The sequence below is a fragment of the Ctenocephalides felis genome, unplaced genomic scaffold, assembly GCF_003426905.1.
Source record: "Ctenocephalides felis isolate EL2017-DRISC unplaced genomic scaffold, ASM342690v1 CF-g0.4_SCAFFOLD_00845, whole genome shotgun sequence".
Classification (NCBI taxonomy): domain Eukaryota; kingdom Metazoa; phylum Arthropoda; class Insecta; order Siphonaptera; family Pulicidae; genus Ctenocephalides; species Ctenocephalides felis.
The window spans coordinates 4,777,913-4,794,907 of NW_020536999.1; the positions used below are offsets into that span (position 1 = coordinate 4,777,913).

Below are 16,995 nucleotides of genomic sequence, written 5' to 3' on the forward strand. Positions count from 1 at the left end.
GACAGGAAATCGGCATAGATAAATAAACATTTTAAAGTTACATCGTAGTACAAATCTTGATTTAATGAAAAATGTCTGAATCAGAATAATATTTTCCCTGTTCCTTAAACATTTGTGCGGTGTACTAAACTTAAGTTTATTGAAATAATTTCTATATTATTCATAGTTTCTATAAATTGAAGTTATAGAAATGGAAAATATTTTTTAGGCAAAACAGATATTACAGCTGTTCAAAGAATGAGATTATATCGCCAGCGAAATAGTAAAATACAAGCAGTCAATGAATGTATGTTAATTTTAATTGTATGAAGTTCTTCAAACACAATTATTACATGATGTGTGAATTTGCGAAAACAATATTTGTTTGGGCGTTGTTTAACATAATCCACTGTGTGAACGAATATTATAGAAGTTATTAATCAGCAATTACATCATTTTTCTAATGAAGATTCATTTTTAAATGCTATTACAATGACAAACCGATCAGTCATATTTGAAGTATGACTTTAATTACATTATTGTTTTTAAATATTATACATATTTTTAATGCTATCATAAATATATAATTTATAATTTATCATTATATAAATGTGTATTAGGATTGACGACACTAATAAATGTGTGCATCTCGAGTGTTACCATACTACTAATAAACGTTTTTCAAAATTGTTGTATGATGTATTTATTTTCACTTATATGCCATCTTCTACAGTAGCAAATAAGTTTTACTTCAATCGTGTGTGAACATTACGCGCACTCCTTTTTTTTCAAAATTCGATTTAATTTTATCATTTTTTTTATTTTTTCAGACCCTTATCTCCCCAGCACGATGTTCAGTCCCGAATACGAAAAGCGCCTCCTACGCCAATGCTCGCCCCAATCGCACGTGGCGCGCGCCCTTTTTCAGGTGCCCTCAGTGCCTTCAGTCACAAATTCTTCTACGATAATACCGAATCATCAAACACAATCGTCGGGGATGAACCCGACGACACTGTTGGCACTAAAAAGGGCATCTCCTAGAAAAGGGGGCTTCGACAGATTTATCCCCCAAAGGGCGCCGGAGGCCTGGCGGAGGGGCGCCCTTGCCGCTTCTTTGGCAGCCTCTGGAGCAGGAAGGGGCAATGAAACCAGCAACCTGGTACCGCCAATGGGGGTAATGGAGGGGCTAAGAAGATAAGGGACTGTGATGGTGAGTTGGTTAATATAAAAAAAATTTTTTTTTGTTAAAATTTTGTTGATCGAGCTTTGATACAACTTTGTGGAACTCCCTAATTGATTTTTATTACCATAGATTATGAGTTATTGAACAAAATCATTTCAAAATCAATATTTTTATGTGTGCTCATGAAAATGCAAATCAGGTGCGTCCTCAAGGTGGTGTACTAAGCCCCACATCTATGAAGTAAACATAGATATATTGAATCAATGCAGAAAAATGTTACATGTATATATATATATAATATATATATATATATATATATATATATCTGATGATTTATATATATATATATATATATATATATATATATATATATATATGTTAGGGTGGTCCTTAAAATGGTCATTTTCGAATTTCCTTGCTCCCAGGGGCTCAATTTTGGAACCACCAAATAGATAAAAAATAATTCTCTAAAAGTTTTAGCTCTTAATATTAACTTTTAGATAGAGCGCAATTCAATCAAAGTTTGTATGGAAAGAGCATGGAAAAAATTTTGAAAAATAAAAAAAAATGTTTTAGGTATAACTTAGCGACAAATGAATGAGTTTTATTCATTCATTTGTTCGCTAAATTACAACTAAATAACATTTTTTAAATTTTTGAAAATTTTTTCATGCTGTTTCCATACAAAACTTTGATTGAATTGCGCTCTATCTAAACAATAATATTAAGAGCTAAAACTTTCAGAGAATTGTCTTTATCAATTTGGAACCATTTGAGCCCCTGGGAGCAAGGAAATTTGAAAATGACTATTTTAAGGATCATTCTAATATATATATATATATATATATATATATATATATATATACTCTATCTATCTATCTAATTACGATTTCAATAATAATTAAATCAAATTAAAATAAAATCCTATGGAAACTGATATGGCACACGACAAGTATTCGCATGTCTCGACAATTTCAACATTCATCATAATCTTCTCATTTTTTTATAATTATTACTAACTAATTAAATAAATAATTTTTCGAATTCTTTCAACGTATTATCATTTTTCTTATCGGAATTGTTTGTGTTTGTTTATTGTTGTTCGTGTGTACCTAAGCAAAATCCTTGAAGTTCCGGATTCCTTGGATAAATTATAATGATATTAATTATAACATTTTTTATAATAAATTCTAATTGTTTATACGAACTCCAACATTACCGAAAACTTATTTCGCAACTTATAAAATAATTATAAATTTCAGAATATTTTTTTATTATTAAAGCAATTTTTATGAAATCGAGGATTGTTTTCTAAATTGGAATAGATTTGTATAAATTCGATTATTTCTGTTATTAGACGCGATTTTAAAATTTGAGGACGTTTTTATAATTTTGAAAATGTTTTTTTTTCAATGAAAACTATTTCTATAAATCCGAGAACGATTTTCTAAATTTGAGAACGTTATTCTATCATTGAAAACGATTTTTATAAACTCGATATTAATTTGAGATCGTTTTTATAACTGTAATAAGGCTTGTCTATGGTCGAAAACAATTTTTATAAATTCGAAAAACGGTTTTCTAATTTTGAGAAACTGTTAATTTATCAATTAAAACTATTTTTATAAATTCTAGGATGGTTTTAATCATTTGAGATACGTAGAGATAATTTGAGATTATATCAATTTGAGAACGTTACGAAAACGATTTTTTATAAATTCAAGGACGTTTTTATTATTTTTGAAGTTGTCTAAATTTGAGTACGTTATTCTATCAGTGAAAACGATTTTTATAAATTCGATATTAATTTGAGATCGTATTTATCTTAAGATGGGTTTTCTATAATCGAAAATCATTTTTATAAATTTGATGTCGGTTTTCTAAATTTGAAAACGTTTTATAAATCTGAAAATGTTATTCTATCAATTAAAACTATTTTTATAATTCCAGATTGGTTTTTTATAATTTGAGATTGTTTTTATAAATTTGAGAACGTTTCGAAAACTATTTTTATAAATGCCCGGACGTTTTTATTATTTTTGAAGTCGTTTTTCTAAATTTGAGAACGTTATTCTATCAGTGAAAACGATTTTTATAAATTCGATATTAGAGATCGTATTTATCTTTAAGATGGGTTTTCTATAATCGAAAATCATTTTTATAAATTTGATGTCGGTTTTCTAAATTTGAAAACGTTTTTATAAATCTGAAAATGTTATTCTATCAATTAAAACTATTTTTATAAATTCCAGGTTGGTTTTTATAATTTGAGATTGTTTTTATAAATTTGAGAACGTTGCGAAAACGATTTTTATAAATTCAAGGACATTTCTATTATTTTCTAAATTTGAGAATGTTATTCTATAAGTGAAAACGACTTTTATAAACTATCTATTAATTTGGGATCGTTTTTATAACTTCAAAATGTTTTTTTTACAATCGAAAATCATTTTTATAAATTTGATAACGGTTTTCTAAATTTGAAAACGTTTTTATAAATTCGAAAATGTTATTCTATCAATTAAAACTATTTTTATAAATTCAAGGATCGTTTTTTTAATTTTGAGTTTATAATATAAATTTGTAATCGTTTCGAAAACGATCTTTATAAATTCAAAGACGTTTCTATTATTTTTGAAGTCGTTTTTCTAAATTTGAGAAGTTTTTTCTATCATCGAAATCGAGTTCTATATATGAGTGAAAACGATTATTATAAATTCTATATTTTTTTAAATTTGAGATCATTTTTATAAATTTGAGACCGTTATTCAATAATCCAAATTGATTTTTATAAATTTAAGAATGGTTTTCTAAATTCAAGAATATTATTCTATATTTGAAAACGATTTTTATAAGATAGAGATCGTTTTTATAAATTTGATAATACTTTTTATCTTTGAAAACTATCTCTATAAATTTGAGGAAAGTTTTCTAAATTTCAGATCGTTTTGATTTTGAGAACGTTTCTTTATCATTGAAAACGATTTTTATAAGATTGAGAACGTTTTTTATAAGATTGAGAACGTTTTTATAAATTTGAAAATGTTTTTTATCATTGAAAACTATGTTTATGGCGTTTTTCAAATTCAAACATTGGGAACATTGATTTTGTAAAATTTGAGATTGTTTTCATAAATTTGAGAATATATTTTACAATTCAAAACGATTTTTATAAAATTGAAGACATTTTTTAAATTCAAAAACATAATTTCAATCTTAAACACATTTACCCTACAATATTTTCAGACATCCTGCAGCATTTTCAGACATCCTGTAGCATTTTCAGACAATCTAAAGCATTTTCAAACAATCTTCAGCATTTTTAGACAATTTACAGCATTTTCAAACAACCTTCAGCATTTTCAGACAACCTTCAGTATTTTCAGACAATCTACAGCATTTTCAAACAACCTTCAGCATTTTCAGACAACCTTCAGTATTTTCAGACAATCTACAGCATTTTCAAACAATCTACAACATTTGAGACAATTTATGCCAAACAGACAATTGAGTCATTTTCAGACTATCTCAAATTTTAAAAACAATTCACAACATTTTAGATAATTTGCAACATTTTTAGACAATCTACAACATAAAAATGTTTAAAAAGACAATTTACATCATTTCGATGCCATTTAAAATTCAAATTAAAAAAAAAACAACAATTCGTAGGAAATTGAATCCTCAAATTTAAGTAAAGAAGTCATCAACTTAATAAAAACTGTCTCGTATTTATAAAAACGTCCCCAAATTCTTATAAATAATTTCGACAAATTTTTGCTTAAGAAGTTTTACTTCATTTTTTCAATGACTGCCATTTTACAAACCGCTTACCTTAAACATTATCGGATTTAAATATTTCATTGTAACATTGTATAAGGAATTTATAGGGTTCTGACCCCATACGAAAAGAATAAATTAAAATTCATTTTGTACGCGTTGAGGAAGAAAAGGAATTGCATTACACGGTAATAATTATTAAATTAAATATATATATATATATATATATATATATATATACGTGGTCTGTTCAAAAAGTACCCGGAATTTTCGTTTTTTCAAAAAAATATTTATTTATTCGTCTACATTAATGTGGTCCCCTTCAAAGTAGTCCCCCCCCAGATATAATACACTTATGCCAGCGTTTTTTCCAATTTTCGAAGCACCCTTGATATTCACTTTTTGATATGTCCTTGAGCACTCTCAGCGATTTTCTTCAATCGAGGAAAACCGCCGTCCTTTCATGGGTCTCTTCAACTTTGGGAATAGGAAAAAGTCACACGGAGCCATATCTGGTGAATTTTTGCACTTTGCAACACTTTATTTCATTTTTTACGCAAAATTTAATACAAATTCTTTGACTTTTCAATTCTTCCATTGTAAAAATCGCCGAGCTCAGAAAAAACGTCGAACCTTAGCGACTACCACAGACAAAGTAAACAGTGAATATAGCTGAAAATTTCATCATACTTTAGGGGCATGTATACCAACACAATAAAAAAAAATTTTGACAATCAGACACTCCAGACCCGCGAAATTTAATTATTAGTAATTCCGGGTACTTTTTGAACAGACCACGTATATATATATTTGTATGTATCCTAGAGGCAGTTGTCCGTAGAAGGATTGAACTATGAGCACGCGCTGGTTATAAATTATTCATGATTCATTATTTCCACAGAATGCAGAACCTCGTTCAAAAATTGATATATCATCAATGGTAGAAAAAATGTTGTCAAAATTCTAAAAATGTACTCGAATTTGTAAAACATGATCTCAAACTAAGAAAACTGTCCTCGAAGTTATAGAAATCATTTTTGATGATAGAAAATCCTCCTCGAAATTATAAATTCAATTTAATTAGAAATGTTTTATAATTTTTATATAAGCCCTCAAATTTATGATAAATGTTTTCAAATATAGTAAAACGGTGTCAAAATAACAATGTTGTTAAATTTAAAACATAATATAAACTCCCTCAAACATAAAAAGAAGTCTCTAATTTATAAAAATCGTTCTCAAATTCAACAAAAGGTTCCAAAACATGAAATTGAATTCTCAAATCGAAAAGCCGTTTTTAATTTTATACAAAATCTATTAAATTAATGATAATAATCGTTTTCAAATATGGAAAAACGTTGTCCGTTCTCAAATTTATAGGAATGTTCTCAATTATATTTATAATTAACTTCCCGAAGGAGAAGTTTATGTTTTCATCAAAAAACCCGATTCGCTAATTTTATGTTTTCTCGACGTTTCAAGCCATTCTGAATCGAATGAGACCAACATTTGGAAAAAGTATGTGTGTGTGTGTGTGTGTGTGTGTGTGTGTATGTGAACAGATTTTTTGCCGTAAATCGACGTTTTCTCGAAAACGGCTGGACCGATTTCAAAAATTTAAAAGCCATTCGATGTATCTCAACGAGAACTATTGTTTGTCAGTTTTGTGCGACGATCGGCCAAGCCGTCTCTTCTTCATAAATGGCAGAAAAGTGAAAAAATTTTCGTCTACGTTTTAGCCCGCAATTCTGAATCGATTTTGAAAATTCAAAAACCGTTCGAAAGATATTGGTTGGGAATCGTGCTGATTAGTTTTTGGTAGAGATCGGCCGGGCCGTTTTCTTGTAATAAAGTTTTTAAAAAAAAAATTTCGACGATTTTTATGATTATTTTTTTGACGATAGATACCATAGTTTTCTAGGTCGTACTAAAATATTACGGTCCTACGACAACTGGTTCAGCTTTAAAAATTCGTCAAAGTTTGCAAAAATCAGTATGGTCTTTTTGGCATTTGTCAAAATTAGACTTTTGATCGACGTTTTCTCAAAAACGCCTGAACCGATTTAGAAATTTAAAAGCCATTTGATGTATTTCGGTGAGGACTATCGTTTGTCAGTTTTGTGCAACGATCTGCCAAGCCGTTTCTTTGTAATTTGAAAAAAACTTTTCATCCACATTTAAGCTCATCCTAACGAACGATTTTAAAAAACTGTTCGAAAGATATTAGTTGGGAATGGTACTGATTAATTTTAGGTGAAAATCTACCGAGCCGTTTTCTTGTAATTAACTGTTGAAAAAAAAATTTAAGCCCATTTTCATGGATTTTTTTTTTGGCGATATACATCATGGTCTTATAGAACTTACTGTAATATTACGGCCTAACGACAAGTAGTTTAATTTTAAAAATTCGTCAAAGTTTGCTAAAATTATCATCGTTTTTTTTAAAGTAGGATTAATGAAGTATATTATTTACACATTTTTTTTTTGATTAAGTCGATTATTTACACATTTCGGGAAGTTCATGTAACTTGCCTCAAGGCAAAATACCAAACCAACTAGTTGAAATTTATGAATATCGTTCTCTTATTATCTAAAATTTGATAAACCACTTCAAATTTTAAAAAATCTTTTTTAATGTTTAAGAAACGTTCTCGAATATATAAAAATCATTTAAATCGATAGTGGAACGTTTTGAAATTCATAAAAACGATCTAAAAACGTTCTTAAACATAAAAATAATACTTAAATTTATAAAAATTGTTCTCAAACTTAACAAAACGTTCCCACTGATGAAATTACATTATTGAATTTAAAAAATGTCTTCAAATTTATAAAAAACGATCTCATATTTTACAAAACCAATGTTCCCAATGTTAAAATTGCATTCTTAAATTTGAAAAACGCCTTCAAAAATTTATAAAAAAATTCTCGAATTAATGGAGATAGTTTTCAGTGACAAAAAATAATTTCAAAATTATAAAAACGTTATCAAATTTAGCAAACCGTCTTTTAATATACAGAAAAATTTTAGATTGTTTGAAAATGCTGTAGGTAATTTGAAAATGCAGTAGATTGTCTGAAATGATGCTGCAGGTTGTCTGAAAATGTTGCAGGTTGTCTGAAAATGTTGCAGGCTGTTTGAAAATTCTCTAGGTTGTCTGAAAATACTGTTGGTTGTCTGAAAATTCTGTAGGATAAATGTGTTGTAGATTGTTTTAAAATTTTGTAATTTGTCTGAAAATGCCGCAGATTTTGTGTTTTGAGAATTTGTTGCAAATTTTCTGAAAATGTCATAAATTATCTAAAATTGTGTAGATTGTCTGGAATTGGTGCAAATTGTCTGAAAATGTTGTAAAATGTCTGAAAATGATGTAAATTGTCTAAAAATGTTATAAACTATCTGCAAAGGTTGTAAATTGTCTGAAAATGACGTAAATTGTCTAAAAATATTGTGAATTGTCTACAAATGTTAAAAATTGTCTATAATTTTTAGATGGTCTGGAATTGTTGTAAATTATCTCAAAATGTGGTAGATTGTCTAAAAATGTTGTAAATTGTCTGAAATTGGCGTAAATTGTTTGAAGATATTGTAAATTGTCTAGAATTGTTGTAAATTTTATACAAGTTTTGTAAGTTGTTTAAAAGTGTTGCAAATTGTCTGAAAATGTGGTAAATTAACTAAAAACGAAGTTAATTGTCTTAAAATGCGATAGATTGTGTCTAAAAATGTTGTGAATTGTCTAAAATTGTGTAGATTGTCTGAAAATGACGTAAATTGTCTAAATGCTGTAAATTGTCTAAAATTTAGGAAAAAAACTGCAAATGGTTTTAAAATGTTGTAGGTTTTTAGAAATTGGTGTACATTGTCTAAAAATGTTGCAAATTGTCTAAAAATTTCATATATTGTCTAAAAATGTTGCAAATTTTGTGCAAATTATGTAGGTTGTCCAAATATATTATAAACTGCCTGGAAAAGGTGGTCCAAAAAAAAAAACACTATGAGTTCACTAAAAATCTAGTTGCAACCCTATCTATTTGCTAATATTGGTTTTAGTATTTATTTCTATCATTTGACTTTTTTAACTTCCGAAGGAGAAGTTTGTTTTTATAAAAAATCCGCTAATTTTATGTTTTCTCGACGTTTCAAGCCATTCTGAATCGAATGAGACCAAATTTGGAAAAAGTATGTGGGTGTGTGTGTATGTGAACAGATTTTTTGCCATAAATCGACGTTTTCTCGAAAACGGCTGGGCCGATTTCAAAAATTTAAAAGCCATTCGATGTATCTCGCCGAGGACTATCGTTTGTCAGTTTTGTGCGACGATCTGCCGAGCCGTTTCCTTATAAATAGCAAAAAAGTGAAAAAATTATGACAATTCAAAAACCGTTCGAAAGATATTGATTGGGAATCGTGCTGATTAGTTTTTGGTAAAGATCGGCCGGGCCGTTTTCTTGTAATTCAATTGTAAAGTTTTGAAAAAATTTTGTCGACGATTATTATTTTTTTTTTTTGACTGTAGATACTATAGTCTTCTAGATCATACTAAAATATTACGGCCCTACGACAATGGTTTTAACTTTGAAAATTCGTCAAAGTTTGCAAAAATCGGTATCGTTATTTTGGCATTTGTTAAAATTAGACCTTTCATCGACGTTTTCTCAAAAACGCCTAAACCGATTTCAGAAATTTTAAAACCATTTGATGTATTTCGATGAGGACTATCGTTTGTGCGACGATCTGCCAAACCGTTTCTTTGTAATTTAAAAAAAAAGTGTTGAACTTTTCGTCAACATTTAAGCTCATTCTACCGAATCGATTTTAAAAAATCAAAAACTGTTCAAAAGATATTGGTTGGGATTGATGCTGATTAGTTTTAGGTGGAAATCTACCGAGCCGTTTTTTTGTAATTAACTCTTGAAAAAAAAAAATTAAGCCAATTTTTATGGAATTATTTTTAGCGATATATATTATGGTCTGAACTTACTGAAATATTACGGCCTTACGACAAGTAGTTTAATTTTAAAAATTCATCAAAGCTTGAGAAAATGAGTAGTTTTTTTGACGTTTGTTAAAATGAAAATTAGATGATTTACTTGGTATAGAGTGTTCGTTCGTTTTCAATGATGTGTAATAAATCCACTCGGAATACTTCTAATCACTCATAATTAATTTGTTTATTATTGATTAAGTCGATTATTTACACATATCGGGAAATTTATGTAACTTGCCTCAAGGCTAAATACCAATACCTACTAGTTACATTTGTGATTCGGTTGGTCAATTTCTTCCATTGAGATTTCATCGGCCTCAAAGACCTACCTCAACAGGAAAACAACTCAGGTGCATCGATACATCTTATCTTCCCTTTTTTTCGCCTTCGAAAGGATCTTCCAAGTCCATTGCTCTGAGGTCAATGGTCTTCATCTTCGAGTGCATTCAACGTTCTTTTCTTGTTCGTCTATCTATTATACTGAAATGGAACACGTAAGTTGTTAATTGTCAGTGAACTATGGTTGTTCTCTTGTCCGTCCATCCATCCATCCATCTATTTAGTCTGTCTTGTCCTGACTTTGGATATAAGGAAGGCACGAGATCGATCTGATTGCAGGGAAGGAAAACGAGGAGGATTTATTTTATGAGCAATTTGGCATACCTTAGAAAAAATTGATGCATGGGTGGATACAATTTTTTAACTTCCCGTAGGGTAGTTAAAGTAATGGGCCGAAAATCGAAAATGAAAATGTTTGCATTTCTCGACGTTTTGAAGGTTACTGAACATTTTTAAGGGGCATACCTCAGAAACTAAATGGATGTGTGTGTATGTGTGTGTGTGTGTGCACGTTTTGGGGTGCACAGATCAACCAATTTCAATGATCTACAAAACATACAATTTGCAATGATTAGGAAAAGAAATTATTAGTTTTTGCAAAGGACAGGTTCAGCGTTTCGGAGATACAGAGCTAAATGTGCAAAAAATGGCAGTTTTTGAATGAACTAAGCCTCCGATTTGAATGATCTAAAAAACTTTCTGTTTGTATTGACAAAACAATTCCTTTTGAGGATAAAAAATTATTACATCTTTTTTTTATTTTCCATAATATATTTTTGTAATTTTGGATAAAAAATTCAAACTAGGTATTGGTATTTAGCCTTGAGGCAAGTTACATAAACTTCCCGATATGTGTAAATAATCGACTTAATCAATAATAAATAAATTAATTTATGAGTGATTAGAAGTATTCCGAGTGAATTTATTACACATAATTGAAAACGAACGAACACGTTAACTCGGAGTATTTTCTAAAAGCAAATTTTCACATATCAATAATTTTTATAATTGAACCAGTTTTCGTAGAACGTTAATGATTTAGTATGTTCATTAAGACCAAGTAATCTATCGTTGTACCAAGTAAATAATCTAATTTTAATTTTAACAAACGTCAAAAAAAACTACTCATTTTTCCAAACTTTGTTGAATTTTTAAAATTAAACTACTTGTCGTAAGGCCGTAATATTTCAGTAAGTTCTATAAGACCATGGAATATATCGCCAAAAAAAGTTTCATAAAAATCGGCTTAAATTTTTTTTTCAACAGTTAATTACAAGAAAACGGCTCGGTAGATTTTTACCTAAAACTAATCAGTATTATTCCCAACTAATAGCTTTCGAACAATTTTTGACTTTTTAAAATCGATTCGTTAGAATGAGCTTAAATGTGGACGAATGGTTTAACACTCTTTTTCAAATTACAAAGAAACGGCTCGGCGGAACGCCTCAGAAAACTGACAAACTATAGTGCTCATTGAGATACATCGAATGGCTTTTAAATTTTTGAAATCTGTTCAGGCGTTTTTGAGCAATCGTCGATGAAAGTTCTAGTTTTGACAAATGTCAAAAAAACGATATCAATTTTTGCAAACTTTGACGAATTTTTAAAGCTAAACGAGTTGTCGTAGGGCGGTAATATTTTAGTATGATCTAGATTCTAGAAGACTGTGGTATCTACCGTCAAAAAAAAATAATGATAAAAATCGTCGAAAATTTTTTTAACACTTTATTACAAGAAAACGGCTTTATTACAAGAATCAGCACGATTCCCAACCAATATCTTTCGAACAGTTTTTGAATTTTCAAAATCGATTGAGAATTGCGGGCTAAAACGTGGACGAAATTTTTTTCACTTTTCTGTGATTTACAAAGAAACGGCTTGACTAATCGATGCGCAAATTTGATAAACCCTAGTCCACAACGAGATACATCGAATTGCTTTTAAATTTTTGAAATCGGAGAAAACGTCGATTTACGGCAAAAAATCTGTTCACATACACATACACATACACACACACATACTTTTCCCTTAAATTTGGTCTCATTCGATTCGGAATGGCTTGAAACGTCGAGAAAACATAAAATTAGCGAATCGGATTTCTCCATGAAAACATAAACTTCTTCGGGAAGTTAAATATTACCCCGGCTAAGCACAGTCTAAGCGCCACTTTGGTACAAATGTTTACCCAAGTGCGTTTAGACTGTTTATATACTGGAGCACTTTTCCAATTTTGTGTAATTTTGGAGGCAACTTTTTTTTGGAAATTGAATTTGAAATGAAAAGACGATTGTTAATGTTCTGGAGATAAATTGGTTTATGATTTACATTTGATTTGCTCAGATATAACAAGATAGCTAAAATAATGAAAGTTACAGTATTTGTAATAATATATTTGAAAACGTTTAAAATTTCTCGAATATTTCATTACGGTACGGGACGTTCCAGCAATTTGCCTTAAGGCACGATGCCATACACCACTAGGTTTTTTATTTTAACCCAATCATTTTTTTTAGTTAGCATATGGTGATAGTACAAATAAATGTACGAGACTTCGTCTTGCATTTTACAAGGGAATTTAATTTATTGTGGGTCTTCAGGTTTTCAACTTCTGTATCCTATAAAATCCTATCTAGAAAAAAAGCGGAGCTATTCGTCCGCATAGAGCACGCGACCGAAACCATTGACCGTTGCATTATTAGTCTTCTAAGGAGTAAAAATTAGAAAAAAAACCTAGAAAAAGACTCTAAGTAAAAGAATCGAGTATGCCCTAAAGTCTCAAAAATGAACACATTTTTAATTAGGAATACTATAATATTTTAATACGAATTATCCACCTTTTTTCCATGACTCTATCCCTATCTATTCCTCCCAAAGGGCAAAGTCCTTTGCGATGGTCGCGTGCCGGTGATATATAAATAGTGATGGTACAGATAATTGGGTACAATATTGTTCTGTTCTTTATTATATTAATTTTTATGCTTAGTGGTCAGGCAGACCAGGCAGGGCGATCAGTCACTGAGAGCCTGATTAAGATAAAGAAATATTCAATCCTATTCTTCATATCTCGTAAAAGAACTTCAGCAGTTTATTGGCCTCTCGAGGGGAATGATTTCTCATTGATCTTAATTCGCAAGTTTTACTTTTGATTTCTAATTATTGACATTGGCACTTTTTATTTTTATTGTTACTATATATTATGACATTTTGTCATTTTCAGTTGTTATGGCATTTTGTCTGCACGACCGTCGTTTAGACATTTAACTTCTCATAGGGCAAGTTATAGTAATCGCAAAAAATCGAAAATGAAAATTTGTATATGCCTTAGAAAAAATGGATGGATGTGTGTGTTTTTAGGAAGGCAGGTCCAGCGGTTACGGAAGTTAAAAAATTGCCATTTGGCGGTCAAAAATCTTTACTGGGCACAAGTACATCAAATTATCAGATATTTTATAAAGATTTTAATATTGTGTACACATTTTGTGTCAATTTTTTGGGTTCCATACTAAGATTTTTAACTTTGAAGTTTTTTTTATATGGTTCAAACAAATGTCCTCGACAGTATGGAATAACCGATTTGTATGATTAAAAAATCATTCGGTTCGTACTCGATCGCGAGGCGTTTTTGCAAAAGGCAATTTTGCCGTTTCGGAGGTATGGAGCGCAAAGGGTGTAAAAACGGTTGTGTAGTTTTTGAGAGAACGGATTATACGATTAGATTAATTCAAAAAACATTTTGCTTGAGTAGACGCTGTGCAAAAAATGCATTTACAGAATATTTAGTAATAAATATATAAATATTTAGTAATTTTGAGTTTTTAGTAATAGTATAAATATTTAGTAATTTTGAAAATGAAAAAAAAATCAAATTTTCGAAATTTTTCATAATTTTCAAAAAAAGCTTCAAAAATAGCAAATAGAGGTAATCGAATATTCCCAAAAATGTCCAGTTTCTAAAAAAATTTAGAAGAAACGTTTTTTTTTTTAAAAAAACCATAAAATTTTAAACTTCTAAAAATGTCAAAGTTTCAAAAAAAATCTAAATTATCAAAAAAATCAAATTTAAAAAAAAAAGAACAAACTTGTGAACATACACATAAGTTGTTTGTGGAATACGGTCGTCGCCCAATTTAATAAGCACTTATAAATTTATAGTATAATAAATAATCTATTTGAAATTATTTAAAACAAATATTGATTATTTTTATTTGTCAAATGTTTAATTACGGTACGGAAAGTTCCAGCAATTTGCCGGAACACCACAGTTTTTTTTTAAGTTTGAAGCTTTTAACAATATTGTTTGATCCAGACAACTAAAATATAGATGCTATAGAAAATGCTATCAATTGCTATTTTTGTACCATAAATTTATCTTATGGTGGTAAATGTGATTATTCTATCAAATCTCAATAAAATACAATCATTTATAAACTTTTTGAGGTTTCAGCATTCTTTTATTATCTATTTGAAAAATAAATGCGGTTATAATGGTTGGACAATATAATTATTTAGTGTTCTTTACCCGCATATAACAAATAAGATTTTTTATATAAATTGCTCCAAAATTTTATATACGGGTGTTATATGATTTTATATTTTTAACTTCCCGTAGGGTAAGTTATAGTAATGAGCCAAAAATCGAAAACAAAAATTTTTGCATATCTTCACGTTTCAGAGGTTTCTGAACATTTTGGCATACCTTACTAAAAATTGTTGTGTGTGTGTATGGATACAATTTTTCGTCTACGTTTTAGGGCGCACGGATCAACCGTTTTGAATGGTTCAAAAAACATTCGATTCTTATTGATAGGGAGATTTGTTAAAAGTTTTTGGCAAAGGCAGGCCCAGCCGTTTTGGAGATAAGGAGCAAAGAGTGCAGAAAATAAAATTGAGTTTTTGAGAGAACGGAGCATCCGATTTGAATGATCAAAAAACATTCAATTTGTGCAATGATTGGTAGAAGTGTTTATTAGTTTTTGGCAAAGGCAGGCCCAGCCATTTGGAAGATACAGAGCTAAATGTGCAAAAAATGGCAGTTTTTGAGTGAACTAAGCGTCCGATTTGAATGATCTAAAAACTTTCTGCTTGTATTGCCAAAACAATTGCTTTTGAGGATAAAAAATTATTACATCTTTTTTTATTTTCCATAAAATATTTTTGTATTTTTGGATTAAAAATTCAAAAAATCACCCAGGCTAAGCACAGTCTAAGCGCCACTCTGGTACAAATGTTTACCCAGGTGCGTTTAGACTGTTTACGTACTGGAGCACTTTTCCAATTTTGTGAAAACTAATTGAAAAATGTGAAAATGCCGCCAAGCTAAGCACAGTACAAGTGAAAATGTCGCACAGAATTATTCGCAAATGCGTTTAGACTGTGACTATACGGGAGCACTTTTTCAATTTTGTGCAAATTCGGCAAATATTTTTTTTTGAAATTGAATTCGAAATGAAATGACGATTGTTAATGTAATAATTGATTTATGATTTACATTTGATTTGCTCAGATATAACAAGATTGTGGCGAGCATAGCTCATTGGTATCGTGTTCGATTCACATGACAGGGATCTTCGGATCAAATCCTGTCACTGACTTAGAATATAGGGAAAAAAATGTATAGTTGATTTGAAATCAAATAAATATTGTGTTGTTAATTAGAATAAAAATTAAGAAAAATAGGAATAACAGAATTCGAATAGCTGATCTGAAGTAAGAAGAATTAGAAATTTGAAGAAGCCTTGAGGAAATTAAGAAGAAAAATAAGATGAATATAGAATAGGTTATATATATATACACGTATATATATATATATATATATATATATATATAGATTGAAAATGATATAAAAATTAGAGTGTAAATAAATAAATGTTGATAGCACTATAATAATGAAAGTTACAGTATTTGTAATAATATATTTGAAAACGTTTAAAATTTCTCGAATATTTCATTACGGTACGCGCGAAGTTCCTGCAATTTGCCTTAAGGCACGATGCCATACGCCACTAGTTTTTCATTAATTTCTCAATTATTATTATTTTATTACCAGGAAGCAGAGACGGCCTGGCCTACGGCTGCCTGCTGCGCAACGAACTCTTAGACGCCGACATCGACGACGTCCGAATGTCGTACGACGGCTGCGACGACAGGACGACGTCGTCGGCGGCGCAGAACAACGCCAACAATATCGGAGCAGCGAACGGAGCAGGAGGGCCCAACGGGATAGGAGGAGCGCCCTGCGGGCCGCCGCTGTTCCGGTATCGGTCGCCGCAGAAACAGGTAGGATAATGGATAGATATATACTAGTGTATTGGTAAATATATATATATATATATATTGTAGAGTTTCGAACAAGAATCCAAAAGTAATAAAAAACAAGTAAAGTTTTTTGGAAAACAATTTCTTTATTTATTTATTTACTGTCGACGTTTCGGAACTAGGTATGTTCCATCTTCAGGACATCTGTCAAGAAACATGATCTTGATGAGATTTCAGCAAACAATATGTTTAAGAAAAAAAATGGATTTTTTAATTAATAAAATAGTTGAAAAAATAATGTACAGAAATATGATAATATGATCAAAATGAAAATGATAAAAATAAATGAGTGGATTATATAACATCTTTCACATCCTAACATATAAAAACACACACATACAATCTCACAGTTCTCAAGGGTTTACACGTGTTGCATGACTCAGACTTAGTCAGTTCGTTTCAAACAGC

At 29.8% G+C, this 16,995-nt stretch overlaps 1 protein-coding gene across 1 annotated transcript in view; it reads left to right on the top strand.

Moving 5' to 3' along the window:
* LOC113370600 (fizzy-related protein homolog) overlaps positions 1 to 16,557 on the top strand; it is a 33,421-nt gene extending 16,864 nt beyond the window's left edge. Inside the window, exon 3 of the mRNA XM_026611295.1 lies at positions 16,319 to 16,557. Within this exon, the coding sequence (XP_026467080.1) occupies positions 16,319 to 16,557 (239 nt within the window). The remainder of the gene's footprint in view (positions 1 to 16,318) is intronic.
* Positions 16,558 to 16,995: the final 438 nt, after the last annotated feature.